This window comes from Lepidothrix coronata, unplaced genomic scaffold (genome assembly GCF_001604755.1).
Source record: "Lepidothrix coronata isolate B3197 unplaced genomic scaffold, Lepidothrix_coronata-1.0 Scaffold11, whole genome shotgun sequence".
NCBI lineage: Eukaryota > Metazoa > Chordata > Aves > Passeriformes > Pipridae > Lepidothrix > Lepidothrix coronata.
The window spans coordinates 9,031,996-9,051,913 of NW_016690191.1; the positions used below are offsets into that span (position 1 = coordinate 9,031,996).

Sequence of the window (19,918 nt, forward strand, 5' to 3'; positions counted from 1 at the left end):
TCAGAAAGCTCTGCTTAGAGACATGGTCTCATTAATAAGACTGGTGTTTGCTGGGCATAATTTCCTGTCAATTATGGGGTACAGTCAGAGTTCATTGTCCTTCCAAATGGTGGAAAACTTATTTCTTTAGCCTAAAGAAATAGCATGCTTGCTTCAGCACCCTGCAGTTGTTCTCCTGCAGCATTTCAGTTCACAGACTTTGAGATGGCTTTCTATCATTCTTCAGATTCTTTTATTACAACACCTGCAGCCACTGATCTGCCCTTGGGCTTGTGCTGCCCATAATGAACCTCTGCAGTGACTCAGCTTTCTGCTCACTGTAACTGTTGGTACAGAGCTGAGAGTGGTGTTATACAACCAACCCCATGGATATTATCTGAAATCTGTTCATTTACTTTTGTTATCAGTAATGAACTGGACTTCTTAGCCATGCACAGAGAAAGATCTTGGATTCTCACATCCCAAAACACATAGTGCTGTCCTCTCTTCAGGTCTTGCACCACATGCTGCTGATCTAATCCTACTCTAGCACCCTTCACATCAGCCCTCAGCTCCCCTGTCAGTCTCCAATCCCTCTGTGGTTCTTAATGCTCCCTGTGAGATGCTGAGCCTCCACTTCTACCTGCTTATCTGAAAATGGGAAATATTCAGCCTCCCCTGTGACTCAAGCTTTACTTGGCATTCCTTTCAAATCCACTAGACATTGCAATTTTAACATGACAAAAGCCTTGGTGGAAACAGTTGTTATAGTAATGGCTGGGTTATCATCTTTGGCTCTAAATTGCTTTCAGATAATGGATCTGATTCTCTCCTGCCTACGATTTCTGTTCTAATTCTTTAATTTTTATTTATGTGTTTTACAGGTGCATAACAAAGACAGAATGTGCTCTGCTGACAAGTGTTGTATTCTCTTTCTTTATCACAGACAAACCTTTGGCAGAGTTCTGCTTTGACTGATTAACCTCCTGAGATGCCTTCCAACCTGAACTATCCTAGTACTTTTTCTATTACAGCCTGTTCAGATTGATTGGCAGCCATAACCATTACCCAAGTTAAATGCAGCACCCTGTATTATATATTGTAAAACCTTGGTTTTTCCTGGTCCTTTTGTCTGCACATATTTCACAAATAAAGCATTAGAAGAGCAAAGGGAGTCCGTCATGCAATGAAAGCCATTTAAGCATTTCAGAGTTAAGTTTCCCCACAGCACCTCTATCCTTAACTCTCACTTTTTAGTTGGGGTCTTTGGCAGGGAGCAGTGAAGAAAGCCAGGGTATTTTTCTTTTCCTTCAAGAAGCAGATTATTATTTCTTTTTCTCGAAGTAGCAGAAACAGTAATCATGATCTCTTCATTTCCCTCATACAAACGCTTTTAGAGCAAAGAAAGAACTGGCCATGGCACTTTGTGCTTTGGGTTTGGTAGTAAGGTAGTGTTTGGTCAAAGGTTGGACTTGATCTTCAAGGTCTTTTCCAAACTTAATGATTCTATGCTGGAAATAGGTAGAAATCACATAAAATCACTGAGTAGACATCGACAGACACATCCCACAGTGCTGACCTCAGCAACGTTTAAAGAAAGATGGTCTTCCATCTCAGCTGCAAAAAGGACCCAAGGTCTACAAGCCAAAAATTTAATTACACAAAAGTAAAGCCTCTAGGTCTACTTGTTTAAAGATAAATTTGCGTTCTCCAAGTTGAATCCAACTCATTCATATATTGTATTTATGGCTACTCATGTCCCTCAGCGTGTGCAAGAGAAATAATTCACCTGAAAGTCATCTGGACAACAAGTTACTAAGTAATTTCATTCTTTTTACTGGGACTGTTATAGGACTACATGTAATCCAATTGCCTATGTTGCATGTTCCCAAGACTACCTATAAAATGCAATTTTATGCCTGGGTTGATGATATTCAGTTATTTATAGATAGGTGGGCAGCAGAGGGCCTTTTGCCGTGCTCTTGGAAATGGCCATGAAATAATGCCCACGCACTGTCAGAGGAAGATGATGTTTCCATGCTGTTCTAAAAATCACATCAAGCTCTACAGAAACCACAAATGAGTGTATTAATATTCTGCCATTTGAGCTAAGTCTGTTGATGTAAGTGAATTGCTCCACAAAAAATTGATTTCTGTCTCTATGATTGCTTCTCAGAGATTATGATTCCCTTTAGTCCAAAGACTGATGCACTTCTTAGCAGAAAGTCTACACCAAGACCTATCTCAGCTGTTGCATCACTATTTCAGTCACAAGTGAACCATTCCTGGCCTGAAATCTGTCATTTTTCCAATGTGCAAATACATCCTATGGCTGTAAAATGGGAGTTACAGCATTAAATGTGAAGAAGCACCCAGACCTAGTCAGCTGCAAAACACTGTATGCTTTAAGACTTTTCCTGATAACAATTTATTAACTAAATTAAATAAATATTTATAATATTTATTCAATAACAATTCCAATTTATTAAATTTCTACACAAGATGTGCAACTCTGCATCTCTTGTCTTTTGGGGGAGAGTGGAATCTACCATATCCTAACAACTGAGGATGTCCAGGCAACATTATCATGTGAATAAACAGTAGCCTTCCAAATGCAACATAATCTGAAATGTTTGGTAGATTGATTTTCATGTGTTGAAAAATAAAGCTATGCAGAAATAACCACAGAAAGAATGTATTTCCTAGGATACAGAAGCATGTAACAAACAGTATGACTATAGGGAAAAGATATGGATGTTTGCATAAAGAACAGGATTATAGAAGTTATTTAATTAACTGATGCTACCTATAAACATTCTGGAAAGACTCTACAGTATAGGTCCTCCAGAGTTTCCTAGCAACAAAATTTTCCTCTGCTTTCTCAGAGTATTGTGAAGTTGTTGAATCCTCCTACACACAATTTGAAACCAGGGATGAAAACAAGGATGACCCATCTTCCAGACTAAAAGCAGAAAACTGTTTCAAAGCTTACTGAAACACAGCTCAGCAGCAAACATTGCTGGTTTAACTGTATTTTATTTGCATCTTAGACATGGACTTAAATGTAGCCATCAGGTAATCAACCTTTGTAATGAAGGAAAGTAAGGAATGAGGTATATTTTAAAATAACTTCAGTGACCACCACAAGAATTAAAAACAATTCCCAAACACAGTGAGAGATAGGAAAAAGATTTTGACTGGCAGCTGTCTCCTTGCTTTCTCTAGACAGCATCAGAATGGGAACAAAAGACAATCCTGTGTTATCCTGTATTTCAGTGATTCCCTCGACAAAAACTCTTTAAAGTTTATTTTCTCAATCCCAGAACAGAGAAAGCAAAAATTTGTTTCAGCTAATCAGTCTTAGTCTGTAATGTTATTAAATATTACTATTTCTGTAATGAAATTTAAAATTGCAATAAAATTGTTTTAAATTCCTGATAGTTACTTATAGTGCCTAAATCCCTGCCCACAGAAACAAGTGAGGGTCATGACCTAAACAATAAAATATTCATACAAAATTTCTTCAAAAGAAAGTTTCCACCCACAGAATTAACAGGTACATTGTGAAGGCAGCTTTCATTTCTTTAATCACTTAGAAAACAAGGTTATGAATTCAAGCATTTGCCAATCTACAGAAAATTGCATCTGTAACTTGCAAGACTGATATCTTTCTAAGCACAGGACAAATCACCATCTTACAAAAGGATGGTGAAGTATTTTTAGTAAAATAAAAGCCAATATCAGTAAAGTAGTAGAAAATGATGAAATGCCCAGGCAATTCAAATTACAGCTTAATATAGAAAACCTTATTCTACAAGCAAAATCCTACGATAGGTGAACAGAAGAGTAACAACATCCTCGTGGCCAAAAAATGGACATGAATATTTTTGCTGTTCTGTTCTCATAAGAGTCCTGTTTCTATAATCTAAGAGGAAGTGGGACAAGTTACTACTTTACTTTTTTGCTTTGTTTCTTTTGGAATTAAAATCTTGTAAGAGCACCTTACAGAGCATTGAGGTGATTGAAGCTAAATTTCAGTCCTATCTTTAAATTGGATATTCCAAACACCACAGCACAGTTTTGCACCATTACCAGGCTGCAGTCTCAGTCTGTGACTGCTTCCTCAGCCCTTCTTTAAGAGGAGTGAACACCAGACAAAGGCAGAACATAATTCAGCAAGCCCAATGGCTAAAAATACGTCCATGCTATGGTAGGTATTCAGAACTGATGCCCTACATCTCCTACTGCTACTTCAAAAAAGGGCAGGGGAGGCAGGAAATACTTCACTCTTCCATATTTATCCTCCCCAAAAGACTGTACAAGCACTGCCTACATCACGTGTTACAAAAATCAAGATCTTTGAGTGTCTACTGGCACATGGGTAAGAATTTAAGTAATGCAGACATCTTGTTCATTATTTGAATACTAAATCAAATAAGAAGAGTGTTTGCAGACCACCAATAGATGCATTATCACAACTAAAGTCTCCTAACAATGCATGCAAAATGTACACCTGTACACACACACTGACTGGCTTTCAGACATCAGCAAGAATCTAACTTGCCAGCATGACAAAACTGTTGACAGAAAATCTACTGATCCTTGATGCCAGTTATTCATGTTTTGGTGCAGGATAGTTTTCTTCATTAAATATATACACACACAACCCAAAGAAATTGGGGGGGGGGGAAATCTAAAATCTGCTACAGTACATTTCATGAGTATATCAGCCTGTGGAGATGCTTCTCCGTTTAATACATTCAGTAGCAATGACACCTGGATATGAAAGATATATTATCATAAATAGTGAAAAAAAATATTAGGCAACAAGCTTAGAAACAAGGTAGACTTATTTAAATAATGTTAAGAAATAATTTGTGAGAAAAAAATATGATCTTTACATTTGCAACCCAGAAGATACAATCCTATCCTCATGTCTGGACAGTGTAAAACAGGCAAGTCAAACACAAAGAGGTCGTGCAGCTCTGTTAGATATGTCAGTGGAAAGAAAAGAGAGACTGCTTCATATGATAGGTTTTAAGGCTCAATTTGAAGGAGGAAAGCTTGAGTTGCAAACCACATAGGCAGCTCACTAATCTTTTATTTAGGAGAAATGGATAACCAAACAGTTCAGCCACAGCCCATGAGATTCAGGTGAAAATCTGTGCTCCACATGTGACTTTAAATCACAGCTTCTCAGTACCTTGTTTCCCTCTCTCTGAAAAAGGAAAATACTATTATCCTTTCCTATTTCACAGCAGGCCTGTAAGGATAAATGTATTAGACATAGATGCTATGGTAGCTGGTTTACTTCAGCATTTAGAATACAATGAAATTATACTTGTGTGAACATGCAAGTGAGATTTGCCAATAGAACAGTGAAGCATGAATCCTAAAAGCTGTCACAAGCAGATCCCCAGCACTCATACTATGAGTGGGCAGAGGAGAGTTTCAGTTAAGTTCCATATGGAATGAAGATCAAGACCAGATGCAGCTGAAATGTGAATGGAGGAGCCACAGAGTACAGCTACAGAGCTGTAGCTGCTACAGGACAGCACCACGTAACTGGGAATACATGGGACACGTGGGGCAGCTCCAATCATCTGTGTTACCCCTGGTAAGTCATATCTGTAGATTTACAGACAAAAATATTAACTGAGCCTCAAGAAAAAACATTCCAGGTTCTAAATAGCCCAATCGTTGTAATAAAGGAAACAGTCACAGAGCTACAGTCACAGGGCTTTAGCTTATAACCATGAATATGTAATTGCAGTGTTTGTACTCAATACAAAAAATAAGTCATGAAATGCCAACTTTCTCCATGTGGAGTTTCATTTAACATGCATCCAGTTAGTACATATATTGCTGTTAATAAACCTTTTGTGCTTTTCTCTGCACCAGTATTATGATGAGTGGAAACTATGAAGTTCAGAGCTCTAAGCATATGGAATTTTCCAGGTCACATGTTAAACCAAGGGCTGGACTGTGCTGGGCAGAGAACATTGAGAAAGAAAAAATCTGAATTCTAACCATATGTTTTGAAATGAAACAATATGCTCATTCTGTTACAGCTGAAAACTTCTATAAATGCTTTACAGTTAGCAGCAATAAAAAGGGAAAGTAATCTTGAAACAGCATTTACTGTCAAATAGCAAGTAATTACAGCATAGTAATGAGAATGCCTGATGTAAATATCACAAGCATGACGCAATACAATATTTATTAAATTATACCATTTCCATCATAATATTTATTAATGTGGTTATACAAGGATTAAAAAACTGACAAGAATTAAAATAAGTGGGACTTAGTTTTCCTTTTAACAATTCCATCTTAAGGCTATTTTTCATGATCCTCTGAAAGATGAAAATCTCTCCTTCTACTAACTATGATCAGTAGCAGAAAAGTGTGACTATTCAATAGTTTAAAATTCAATTGCAATTACAGAAAAAGCAATGCACCCCCAAAAAAAAAAATCCCACACAGAAAATAGGGTAAAGGGCAGTGCCTAGGACATCTTGGAGAGGCATCCACAGCTGCAGTCTATGACTCAAAATACACTGTACAAGACAGCCCCCTTGGCCAATGGGGAAGCTGGAAATGTTCTGCTGTGCACACATCCCCGCTAAAAAACACTGTGCTTTTTTGCTTATCTAATTACAGTTATTGTCATTAAAAAGTCAGAATTTGTCCAGGTTAGAAATTACCGTTAGCATTTCAAGCAATTAAAGACAGTCCAGAAAATTAGTTAATTGCACTCAAATACAAACATGCTCTTCCTATTAGAATTAAACTGCTCTTATCAGGGAGTTTTTAGGTTGCATTTATGTTGGTAAAAAGCAAACAACAAGAACAAAAAGAGAGAGAGAGACACTAAACACTTTCCAGTTCTCAGATTCTATACTTGGTGTGGTATCTGGGATTATTTCTGTGACTTAATATTGGGATTTTTCTGTTGCTACGTTATTTCTGTTGCTACGTTGTTTATATTATGCTTGTAGATTCCCCATATATTCTGCAGTCAGATTTTGCATTGGCTTTTCACAACAGAATCCTAGAATCACTTCAATTTAGATGGTTTTCCTTATAATGTACTCATTTATGAGGTTACAATCAGCAGTATTTGGAATGTAATTTTAAATTTAATGAAAACAATTACAAACAGAAATCAGAATTTGTTTTCATATAATAAAATCCATAAGTGTCTTAACAGTACAGGCTCAAGGTTCCAAACAGTACAGACAGCAAGGTTCCAAACTACTTAACAACTAACTTTTCACTCCAGAGGCTGAAAATTTTTATGACTAAATTGAACATAGCAGCCTGTATATTCCAGGGCCAAAAAGCTTGAGGTCTTCTATCTCGTCAGACTCAACCTGATTTGAAGGCAGGGGAGCATGTTAAGATTCACTTTAGAACATAAGACAAACTGGCTTTGTTTTTAGTATTGTAGTTCTAGTTCTCACAGTTAGCATTGCACAGAATAAGCCACCACTGAAAAGAATTTGACAGGGCCCTTTCAGTTTAAAGATAAACCTTTTTCTTTTAATGTCATGCTATAAGCTAACAAAGAAAGTCTTCACATTTGTCAAGAGTGCCAGACTTAGTCTGATGTGATAGATATTTGCTGTATGCAGCCTCAAAGCAGCATCCAGACATTGCTTTCTCCAGCAACAAGGATCTATGTGGTTTTGGGGGAGAAAGTCACAGAGTAAAGATATCTGTAGTCTACAGCTACAGGCATAAAACTCTGGCTGGAGTTTGAGTATGCTGCAGGCATTGGCTGGCTTTTAGGATGTGACATATCTATAGATATGCCTAATGGATCTTCAAGGTCTCTTTCAGTATAGCAGCTGGTTCCCAGTTAGAAAAGTACTCTTGCTACTACTGTCTAGGGACTTCTGTGCTAGAATTAAAAGTGATTTTGGTCTATAACAGGAAGAAAAACTAGAAAATAAAGCAAAGGGGAAGAAAGATCTGCCTAACCTCAGAGCTGAAAAAGTGGCCTCAATCATCTGAATTAAGGGATGGTTCATGACTGTAGTAGCTTGTAGGGCAGAAGCAAAGCCTGCAGAGTTCAACTTATAAATTTTTCAGACTCAGGAGTTCAAATCAATTTTATGACATGGCTTTCATCTACCACATATTGCACTGTCTGCCTCAGTAAAACGTACAAACAGGCAGCAGTGGAACTGAGTCCTTCAATATACTTCTGGGCACTAAAACCCAACAAGAACTGACACTTTCCCATCGGCCTCCACTGTTCTAATCACTAATTTTTGAGGACACATCATTAAGGAGACCAAGCCAGCAAAAAGAGACAAGTTGGAAGGTCAGGGGAGATGCCCACAAGAAGAGTCATGGAAAAAATCAGACGGGAGATGCGATGGCAGTGTAAACGACTGTCATTTCAGCCACTTCTGCGCCCAGAAGTGGCTTCCCCTGGAGCGACCTGCGGGGCGGGGAAGCCGCAGTTATCCCCCATCCCCGCAGGGCTCGGCGGGCGAGGGCCGGGCAGCCCAACTTGTGTAACAGCCGGGGCAGGAGCGGCTCCTCCGCCGCGCCCCCGCTGCCTCCGCCCTCGCCGCGCCCGCCCGGCCCCGCTCCGCCCGCAGCCAATGGCACGGAGCGGGGTGGCCGCGTGCGGTGGCGCCGACCCAGCGCTCGGAGCGCAGGAGGAGGCAGCGGGATCCGCTCCCCGGCTCCGGGCGCTCCCCCTGCCAGCGCCGGCCCCTCGGTCCCGCAGCCCCGCCGGTACCCGCAGCATGGACTCGGACTCCGGGGAGCTCAGCGAAGGCGAGCCGGTCTCGCCCGCAGGTAAGAGGGGGCTGGACGGACGGACCGGAGCCACCCGAGCGGTGGGACCGGAGCGACCGCGCCGAGGAACGCGTCGGGGACCCCCTCTCTGCCTCTGATGCAGCTCCGGGGCAGCGCTGCGAGGCTGATGGGACAGAGAGATGGAAGGGCGAGCCCCGCTCCAGCGGCCCCGAGCAGCAGAGGCGAGCAGCCTCCCCTCCCCTGCCCCGGCCGCCGCTCGGGCACGGACATCCCGCGGGCTGGAGGGGTGCGGCTGCCCGGGGTACGGGAGGGCTGCCCGGAGGAGCTCGCCTGTGACGCGAAAGCCAGTTAAATCGCAATGCTGGCGCAATGTGATGCTTTATATCCAGAGGGTGCAAAGTTTGAGGTTTTGGTCATGGCTATTCCGCTGTCGCTCCAGGACCACTGCGCCTAGAGAGACCCCCCCCTCCGGGGCTGGCACGCAGGGCCCCCGGGCTTTCAAGTCCTAACTTGTCAGAAAAACATACTGTCTGGCTGCTGCAGCGCACACAGTTCTTAGATGAGACGGTAGAGGAAAAAAAAAAAATCCCTCCTAGCATTTCCAAATCTCCACGTTCTTCTGTCCTACGCAAACCAGACCATGGTTGATGTGCCGTAGCCAAAGGCCATCCAGCACACATGGTAGCTGAGAAACACTAACTTGTGTGGAACTCAGCGCACACAGAGGCGGGTTCGCTCTGCCAGGACAGCACAGTCCCGGTGCTGGTCCCGAAATCTGCTGTGAGCTCACGGTCACCCCCTTCCCCACGGACACCTCGGGGTGTTCGACTCCGGGGTCGGTGGCAGTGTCACCGTGCCCGCAGCAGAGGGCCTGCAGGGCTGTCACACACACGGCTGGCACACGACAGATGCTGGGCTGTCACTGAGACCAGGTGCAGAAAGGACCTGTTTGACCTCCGGCTTCCCATGGTGGAAGTCACAGGCATCTTCTCTGAAGCCATTTAACTGGGATCAGATGCAAGTAAGCACAACTGGAATGATGTCTGAAATAGTCCTAGTGATTATAATAAATCCAAATAGAAAGCTGATGTGTTATGTTACAAGATCTTTGAGAAAAATCTTTTCACCGTGACCAGACCAGTTTAGACAAGTACTTTATCACAGCTCATACCTCCCTGCACCCTCAAAAAGGAAAGATTTCAACACCAAACAGTATTCTAACTACAGCAGGGGAAATATTTTAACTGTCCTATTAATATTACTTGCTACTGCTGTTCATCACTGCTATGAGGTAAATAAGTGTTATCTTGTCTAGTCTCCCAGCAGAACATTTTATAGCACAATCTTAAATCCAACTCAGTTTTAAATATTAGGGGTATTTACTCTTGATATCTTGCTTTGTATTTTCTTACTTGAGATCTAGAGAATGAAATAAGACTAGCAACAGGTCACAGAGCTCCTTATATTCACAGAGCTCTGTTAGGCTGAACTTATTAGCGAAGACCACCAACAGCTATACTTTTTCATCCAGATAAATATTCCAAGACATGCATGAAGAGCAAGTTACAAACATTAGATTTATAAACAAATTAATATAACATAGCTCCCTGCCAGCAACTTACTCCTGTTCTGGATAGGTTTTTCTTTTAAATAAATTAAAAATAACCATGCTTCGAGATTGCCATAAGTGCTTTTCATGTCATCACTTGCTAGCTGCCAAGAGATGATGTTCATCAGTCTCCTCTCCTCCTTTCTATTCCTTCTTTGTGCTAAGAGAAGAAAAATCTAGTATTTTGACCATACATGGCAGATGCCTATGCAGTAGAATAAAACTGGAATACAGTGAAAACTTGGTTGTTTTGTCTTAACCAGCTGCAATCTTTTTTTCTGCACTACAGAATTACTTGCTGTTTGCACGCCCCCCATCCTCTTTGGAAAAATACATTTTTGCTGGATTTCATTTGGTCTTTTTTTCTGTGCTCTGCCATATGTACAGTGCAGCATCGCTCCGTACGTGGGCGTTCAGTAGTCAGGCTGTCAGTCACTGCTGCAGGCACAGAAGCTGAGGGGTTGTAGTGTGGGATTCAGTCACCACCTTGTTCAGGGAGGTGCACACCTCACAGATCCCAGTGACCAGGGCGAGTCTGCCTGTGGTTCATAGGGCAAGCACAGTACCTCAGAGGAATATTTGGGGTGAACTCCTAGTAAGGGTTCAGTTTTGGCCACTGATTTTAGAACAGCCTGGAGTTGGTATCAAAAGTGACAGCAACTTGAATGTTCAGGTTATTTGCTTCATTACATGTCGTTACACTTCCCCATTTGTAAAGCAAATGTGTAATCTTACACAGTTAAATCTCCTTTTAGTCATTGCCCACTGCTTAGACTGTCCAATTGTTCAAGCCCAGCATGATACAGTTTACTTTATCTCCAGGGCTCCATGGTGCTAATGCACCACAGATGTTTAGAAGATCACCAGTTTAAGGGTTTGCACTACTGCAATACTTATTCAGCCTTTTGCCATGTCCCAATGGAACAGCACCCCTGCCATTCCTGAGACTCACATGGGTGTGCACGGGGCAGGAGGCTACCTAGTACACCCCCACCTACTGCCACACATGCTTGGCTTCCAAGAACCAGCTGGAATCTTGCTCCAAGATCCCAGCAGCCTCACTTCCTTTAATAGCCCACTTAAAACCGAGTCTCCAAGGAGGCAGAAGTATTTTTTCTGTGTTTATTCTGAACATGTCACAATAGCATCTTCATATTTCTTTGTTACAAACAAAAAACTCCTTATATGTGAGCAGTACAAGATGTTAGCTGTACTTTAAAGCAAACAAACAGTAAAAAGCACCACACCTCTAAGAACATTCAGCTCCACAGCCTTGGCTCCCACAAGTCTCCCACACCCATCTATTACTGCTTTGCATCCCAGTTGTCTGTAGGGTCAAAAAGTTTTGATTTTCAGAACGGTTACTCATGAGACAGACTCCTATTAAGAGCATTAAAGAGGTCTTCACAAATCTGAGAAATTTATATATTGTAATGCAAAAGAAAAAAGTTACATGGCTATTAGCTCTACCCTCAGTGAACCTTCTTGAGTCTCACTGTAGAGGTGACTAGTCACATTCCTTTTCTTATCCTGAAGAAGAGCTTTTGAGAACTGAACAGGTAATCTTAAAATAGAACACTGTTCCCTTTTTTAATGTCCACCTATTGAGAGGTTGGTTTTTTAAAAAACCTATTCAACAGAGCAACGGTCTCCTTTTCCTCAGCTTCCTCATAGGCATCCTGCCACATGAAAGAATGATCCTCCATGTCATCTTTCAGAGTAACATTACACAAAAATCCAGGTCATCACCAAGAGCAATGATTTTGCAGTGGATTTGGAGATTCTGCATGTAAGAGAAAAAAGGTGGCAGACTTTCATTTGATGTGCCCTGTCCTAGGTTCCCTGGCTGGAATAGGCAGGGATTTGGCCATATAGCTTTTGTGCAATATGGATTTAAGCCTTTCTACAAGCTACTAAGTCACAATACAGATTTCTGGTTTTATTTTCACAGAACTATTATGCTTCACTATTAACATAAGATAACTAGAGGCTCAATTGCCTGTAAGGTCTTTGAAACAAGACAGATTATCTTTGTGAAGTTTAATATAATGTGGAGAGCAAATTGTCACTTGTCCCTTCTCCGGGTTTCCTCCCACGGAAGAAGTCAAAAGACATTTGGCCTAGGAAAAAGAGCAGCTTGTGCTCCAAGCTGAGCTCTAAACTGGTGACAGGATTTTATTTTTTTTGTTTTAGCACTGTGGAGCCTACAACTTTGTGTAATGCCATGGATAACAGGATGAAGACAGCCTTATCACCAGGCTTCCAGCCACAAAGGCAGTGGGAGTCTGAATATGACTTCAGCATGTCTTCAACAGGGCTAAGATCTTAATGCATTTAAATTTATTTGGTAAATTATCTGAATTCTACCCCAAACAATAAATATATACTTACTAAAAAACCCAGCAGATTTAAACATTATTTGCTGTTGTAAAACAGCCCCAGCAGACAGAAATAATTTTTCTGGAGCTGTAACATTATTTGATTTGCAGTGCTTAGTAAATATTTTTTTCTGCAAATTATTTATCGTGCTATGTGAATGGCCGGTAGTTTCGTGGTGTTAATCTTTTAAGCCTGTTACATATTTTAATTAATGTTTCACAGAGTTAAATGCCATTCAAAAGCTAACATATATATTCTTGCAAATATAAAAGGATTTTGAAAGTGTACACTGAAGGCATTTAGCACTTAATTATTTGAGGCATCAGTAACATGCTTGTGTGATATAGGAGTTCAAGTAGGCATTGTATAACTTTTTGCAGTATCCCACCAGCCATTTGAACCATGGTTATCACGACAAAAGGTACACTTTGCCCCAAGGAATACTTGTGTGAACAATGAGGGGTTTGATTTATCAAAGCCTGGTTTTGATTCTACATAGAAATTTCCAAGTCAGATATGCAATAATATTAACTGGACTTCAGACAAGCCAGCAGAAGTGGTAGATAACATGTTCTAGATATGAAAGCTGGAAAAAAATTTTAAAAGTAAAAAAATTTTTTATTAAATTATTTTTAACACCTGTCTAATAAAGAGCTCTCCCTTCCCTTTCTGCTGGAAAATAAAGGAAAAACAAAGCTAAGTGACAAAAAGATGGACAAACAGACATGAACTAGCATGCCATGGGAACCTGTACACCAAACTCTTACAGGGCTTTTCGGATCACACTGCAGACTGAGGCAAGCACATGTCCAAGGTTCTCTGCCAAGAGAGAGTGGGCAGGAGACACTTTGGGATGAGCAGGCAGCAATTGCCTGTAAGAGCAGCAGCTGGGGCAAGCACGTGAGCCAAGAGCCTGGTTGGGTGATTTATTTTTATTTTTTTTTAAATCTTTACTGTTCCCTCCAGGAAACACCTGGGCTGCCGATTTGCATACAGACCCCTCATTAGCACAGTGTCTGCCAGTTGGGGAGCTTTGTCCAGCAGAAAAAAAGAAAAAGCAAAAGCTTTGAAAGGGAAAAAAAATCTTATCATACTGTGATGATAGTAAAGACCATAAATAATCATACTTTGGCCAAGTTGACTGGGCACCTTGGACAAAAAAAAAAAATTAGTTCAATAGGTTAATTTGTTCAGACTTCTGTTTTTAAAATCAAGTGGAAATACAAACTTGATGAAGCTCTGGGTTGAAGCCCAAGCTCACCTGTACAACATCATCCTCTGTGGATGAGACTGCTAAGCAGGAATAGCTGACAGTGCATGAGGCAACACACTTTTCAGTAGCTTTGATAGATTCTTCCTGCTCTTGAGAGGATGGCCTGTGAAAACATGTGGCCTCAGAAGGACTTGTCATCACGGGTGAAGCGGAATCTCATTCCCAGGCAGGGATAGCAGGCACATGAAGGATGTTGCATTAGGTTGTTTTAGTGCACAAATATTTTATGTTCTTGTTCAGTACTACTCACTTTCAGGACAGAGTATACCAGTGCCCTCCAGACCAGACACACAAAGAGCATGCAGAAGCCAGCCTTGGCCTGTTACTCAGGCAGGGAGGCTGATTTTACACTTAAGGCAATGATGATTTTAAGGGGCTCTCCATAGCCCCAAACCCAGCTATTCCCCCACCTGAAGTTTTGATCTGCTAGCAGTCAGTGAACAGAAAGTGTCTGCTTTTTCTAATAGGGGGATAAGGACAAGCCTTGATGTGGGAATTTATTATGGCAGATGAAGTTCATAAATAGGAATATGAAGCAATATCCTGCCACACAGCAATTACTGACCATTCCTGCCTGCCTTGCCAAAGGCCTGAGATGAGAGCAAGTTCTATTTAATGTGATATTTTGGCAGTGGTTGAATGACCTGTACAAGGGAATGAGTGCATCTCCTCAAAAACCTCACACTTCTCCTTTGAAGAACTAAATCTTTTAGCCTTTCATCTCATCTACAGCACAGACTAAAGAGTCATGGTTGGAAGGGTAAGTCACCTTATTTTGCTTGTAATAGAAGAACAAAGTTATAAATCTCCAGTAAGAACAACAGCCAGAGAGATGAGAAGGTTTTCCTGGAGACCTGGCCTGTTTGAGAAGCCTTTGGTTTTTTGCATTCAACCCACTACATCAGTCTTAGGGTGAAAGGCCCTCCCAGGTCCCAGGGAAGTGGGAGAATCCTGTAACTTTCTAGGAGACCTCACTCTCTTATCTGGTAAACTAAGCAGGACCTGGCTGGGAGCCCAAGCAGTGGTACACAATCCTCTAAACTGTTTATCTATTAATATACTTACTTCCTGGCACTGTTTCAGCCCATGCCAGATAGCCTCCCACAAAATGTCCTGGCATGAGAAAGAGGATAACAGTGGCCAGTATGAATTAAACAACATTTGGAGTGTGGGAAAGAATGCAGGCTACATCCAGATGGCAGCACGATGCATGGACAACAGGTTCTGTGCCAGTTTATTTACAGACCCTGTGGTCCGAGCAGGGTGCAGAGATTCTTCACTGTTACTGTGGCTTCTGGTGTCTGCTAAAGGCTGTTCAGACTGTTGAGCTGCTTGGGGACCCCACTCAGGGCAGCTGTCTTGGGTCCAGACACAGGTTTGGAGCTTTGCCCAATTAAAAGTGTGTTATTTATGGTCTGTGCAGAAAACTCCCTGCCAGATAGATTCTGGGAGGTTAGTGTATAGGCTGACAGGTGTAGCTGAAGGAGACTCATGGGAAGCTGAGACTAACTTGTCGCAGTAACTATGACTGCCCAAACCTCAAACATCACCTTCAGAAGCCAAGCTGAGCTCAAACACTAGTTGTAGCCAGTGATTTTTCTGCTCTTTAAAGCAGACACGTTTAATGAAAAAGGCTGAGAACAACAAGCAAGAGTCACTTTGCTGCCTTTTCCAGTGGTCACTAAATCCTTGGTACAGATGCTAGTTTATGTCAAGTTTTATCAGTTGGTTCTGTTCAGCCTCCCTACAGAGGAACAGACTGACCCTCTGTCCAGATGTAGATTTTGGCTAACATCTGTTGATATAACAACATAAAACAGAGCAGGAAGATTATGCCATCTATGATATGAAACAAACCATGTGAAGACACTGATCTTCTTACTAGTGCTAGTTTACTAGGAAAAGTAATCTGCTGAAACACTAGTGGTAAAAATTAGCAGAACACCTCATTACCAACAACGAGCATCTAATTTTTGGCACTAACTTTGTTTATCCAAGTAGCTCATGTTGCAGGAAAAACTAAATTTTCTCTCCTTCTATTTGGAGAAATGTATTAACACTATTATTGTGTTAGTGTTTCCTTTCCAAATAGTTTTCCATTTACTTTTAGAGCACATAGTTTACATGGTCAGATCACTGACAGATGCAGATCAAACAAATGTAAGTTTCTTGCACTTTTCAAAGTAGGGGATATTTTAATTTTTTTTAAATTAAGATAACCATCTTTCAGATTATTTTTCCAACAAAAGCTCTGTGCCATATAGTGTTATGGCAGGTGAACATCTGTAGGTTTTATTTCCTTGAAGTTAATTTTAACTTTGTGTATTTGTGCATCATTTCCCTCTAACTCCCAGAAGTGAGATGGAAGTAGGCTAAAGGAATCAAGAGTGACCTTCATGTTCACTTCAAAGCAAGTTATAGTTGGTGCCTCACTATTTTTATATATTATTTCATTAATCATCTTCACTGTTAGGAAGAATGTTTAGTAGTAGGTACAAAAGTAATCAGCACAGTCATTATGATGCTCAGCTACTGGATTTCTTAGAACACTGTAAAGAATTTGTGAGGAAAAATACTGACTTAAATTGCAGGTTTATGAATGGGATTAAAAGTTCAAGCCTAAGTATATGTAAAGACCACTTCCACAAACTCTTAGAGTGCCACTGTGCCCCTTCTTACCAATTTGGCCTAACTGGCACCCTTTAAATATACCGGGGTATATTTACCAGCAAGTTTCTGTTCAGTGATTAAACCTCATCTGTACCAGAAATTAGCCTCTATTGTATAAACCTAGCCTGACCTCAGCTGAGGTTTCTGTGGCTTGTCTCTTACCTGTATTTGTTTTTAAGAGTCTATTTATTTCCATGCCGGTTCTTAAAGGTCAGTATCAGATTATCCTGCATAAGAAGGAATGACATAACACTTTGCATCCTCAGGGCAGATATAGCTGAGAGTTTACTCTTGCCTGCACTCCTGTCCACCTCTTCCTCACCTGCCAAAAAAACGCCAAACTCTCAACCAAGCACAAAAGCAACAACAAGAGAAGAAAACCAAAAAAAACACCCAGACCGTATATTCACCCAAAACAGTCACCACTGGCACTTCTCCACAAAGCACTTCCCCTTACAGAAATCATACAGAATTGATGGAAAGCCAAGAACAAATTGTCTTAAGGACAGATGAATACCAATGTTCTCCGTAGTTCCATGATTTAACTTTATAGTTTGGATTAAATCAGATGCCTGAGGGCTTAGAGCACTCCCAATACTTAGTGGTTAATCAGCTGGCATCTCTTTATCCTCCAGACCAGGATATCCCCTCTAGTTTTGAGGCCAATTTCCAAACTGTGAGCTAGGGTTCTTTTTAACTAGTTGGCATCATTCACTTCAGCACAACTTTCTCTTGAGCTTTTTGATTTTACTCAGTGCTAGGTGTTTTGAAGCCTAGTTATGAAAAGCCAGAAAACAACCACTTTCAAGGCTACGTTGCCACGTGCAACAGCTTGTGCCTGTAAAAGTGGATGTTTTCACTACATCAGGAGCTGTGAGTGGCTCTGCACCCTGGGAGGACATGTGGAAATGCCTCGTGCTTTGAGAAGAGCTCTGGCACAGGACCTGTGCTGTAGCATGCAGAAGGCAGGGACGGGTCTGAAGCCTTGTTGCACCCTCCCATTCACTGCCCCTGCTACCAACGAGGCTACATCCCTTGCAGGAAGGCAGATACCAAGATCTGGGCTATATTCTCCATCTTCTAACCTTTAGAATGTTTTTCAGTTCTTTCTCTTTCCACCCACCCTCACCTTTTATGCCAACAATTTGTGTTCCTTCTCCAGATACCCACATTTTTCTAACATATAACTGATCTCTCATTTCCCTGTGCCTCAGCCAATATGCTGTTCTTCTCCAAGCTTCAACTCTTCCACTGTTGATCTGATTCTTCTTCCTTAATTCATTTCTGCTCAAGTTCTCTTGAGTTTATGATTTCTGCCACTATGGAAGGGAGTAAACGCTGTCAGGTTATATTTCAAAAAAGGGAGGACTGATGGGAGTAAGATATTGTCTTTCTAATTAAAGGCACTAGAAACAGCTTTGCCTTGCCAGAGGAACTAACCTGCCTCCTCTGGCAAACAATACAGACAGTGGGCTTGCAAGTGAAATCAGTGTCATCTTGATTAGTACAGCATGCTGAGAACAGGAAAGTTAATTTGATTTTGATTTGCTGAAACATGTAGATGCAATATTTGCCAGAAAGTGAGAACATAATAGCATCTCCACAGATAACAAGAGCTTCTCTGTTATTTCCAGAGTATATTCCTGAACAAATAACTACTTGAAAAAACAGAATATCTTCACCCCTATAAGATCAAATCATTGGGCTTGAATAGCAGGTCCAGGGGAGAGATGCATTTCTCACCAGAGCTGCCTGTGACTGTCACTAATCAAACGAGGTCAGAGGAGGACACTGTTTTCTAGTGACACAGCTTAATTACAAGGAGTAAAGGAAGACAGAGCTTAGCCATTCTGCAGAGTACTGTGATGAACCACAGCATGCAGATCTCCCCCACCTGAGCATACTCAAATAGGTATTTCTTAAAAAATAGCAGTATATTTTCATTAAAAAAAAGAGAAAAGAGTACACAGAAGTTGCCTCTAGAAAGTTATCAGAAGCTTTAAACAGCTGTGATGAGGCAGTGAAGGCAAGAGATGCTTCTGGAAAGTAAACTCTTCTTCACTTGGGACAAGAATGACTCTTGCACTGTTCCTCAGCCAATGAGGCGAGGATGAGAGCACAGATATACACCCAGGGAGGCTTTAGGAAAAGAGCTGAAGCACAAGAATTGCCAAGAATGGGCAGGCTCACCAGAGCACCAACACAGCACCTGTGTTCAGCTTTTCACTCTGCTACTTAGCTGACTGAACTGAATCAAACTCAAATTGGAGCTGAGCCTGCCCTGTGGAGGCCCAGCAGCCACCCTGACACCCAAGTTTCATCTTCCATCACCAAGGTGGCTAGAAACAGTGCCCCCATTTTCCACCACAGCAGCTCTCTCTGGATCACTAACTCTGTCAGACCCATGTCATTTGTCCTCAGTCAGCAGCATCATCTGTGTGATCATCCAGAACACAGGAGGGGGACACAGTCCTGCCCAGCAGACAGGGGGAGCACAGCTCTGCCCTGGTGCAGCCCTGCCCCACGTGCATGGTGTGGTGCAGCAGGACACACGCTCACATTACTTGATTCTGCAGTCAAAATATCTGTGCAGCTTTCAAATTCCCCAGAGCTGTGTCAACACTTGCCCATCCACGTACAGAAGATGAGTAACAGTTGCTCTTGAGCTGTTTAGAGCTCTGTGTATTTACCTTTCAGAACTTCTCAAGCAAAATACTGCCTTAGCAACAGCAGAGTAGTATTAAGAAAGAGATAAGTGGCGTGTAGGAAGAGAATTTAGGGGGATGGTGGTGGGAGAGATTATTCAATGTTTTCCATCTTTTCATATAACAGAATTTAATTTCCTTGAAGCTACTGCAGTCAATGACAAGCAGTTAGAAGTGAGCACGTGAAATACCTCTGGCTGAACACTGAAATAAAGCATGACTAGACATAGCAAATAACCAACCCATGTAGGCAACCACAGACTGCAAGAGGTGGTTTTATTATATACACTTGTTACTGAGAAGCTGTTCTGTATTTGTAGAGTTCCCATTTCCTCATAGCCACATTTGATGGAATTCAGATAGCACATGTGCCATTATGTTAAACAACTGATTTTGGAATACTTCACTTTCCCCTCTTTTACTGACATTAAAGCAGTAGTTACACTTCTTAATAGGAATTATAATTTAGAGACAGTAGAAGCCCATGCTTAGGCACTTCATCAATGACTAAAATGCAAACTGTCT

The 19,918-nt window shown here is 41.4% G+C and overlaps 1 protein-coding gene across 1 annotated transcript in view; it reads left to right on the forward strand.

The window, feature by feature from the left end:
- The first annotated feature begins 8,657 nt into the window (after positions 1-8,657).
- Positions 8,658-19,918, forward strand: part of TNFAIP8L3 (TNF alpha induced protein 8 like 3) — a 45,218-nt gene continuing 33,957 nt past the window's right edge. The window contains exon 1 of the mRNA XM_017805121.1: positions 8,658-8,796. Coding sequence (XP_017660610.1) covers positions 8,745-8,796 — 52 coding nt within the window. The 5' untranslated portion in view covers positions 8,658-8,744. The remainder of the gene's footprint in view (positions 8,797-19,918) is intronic.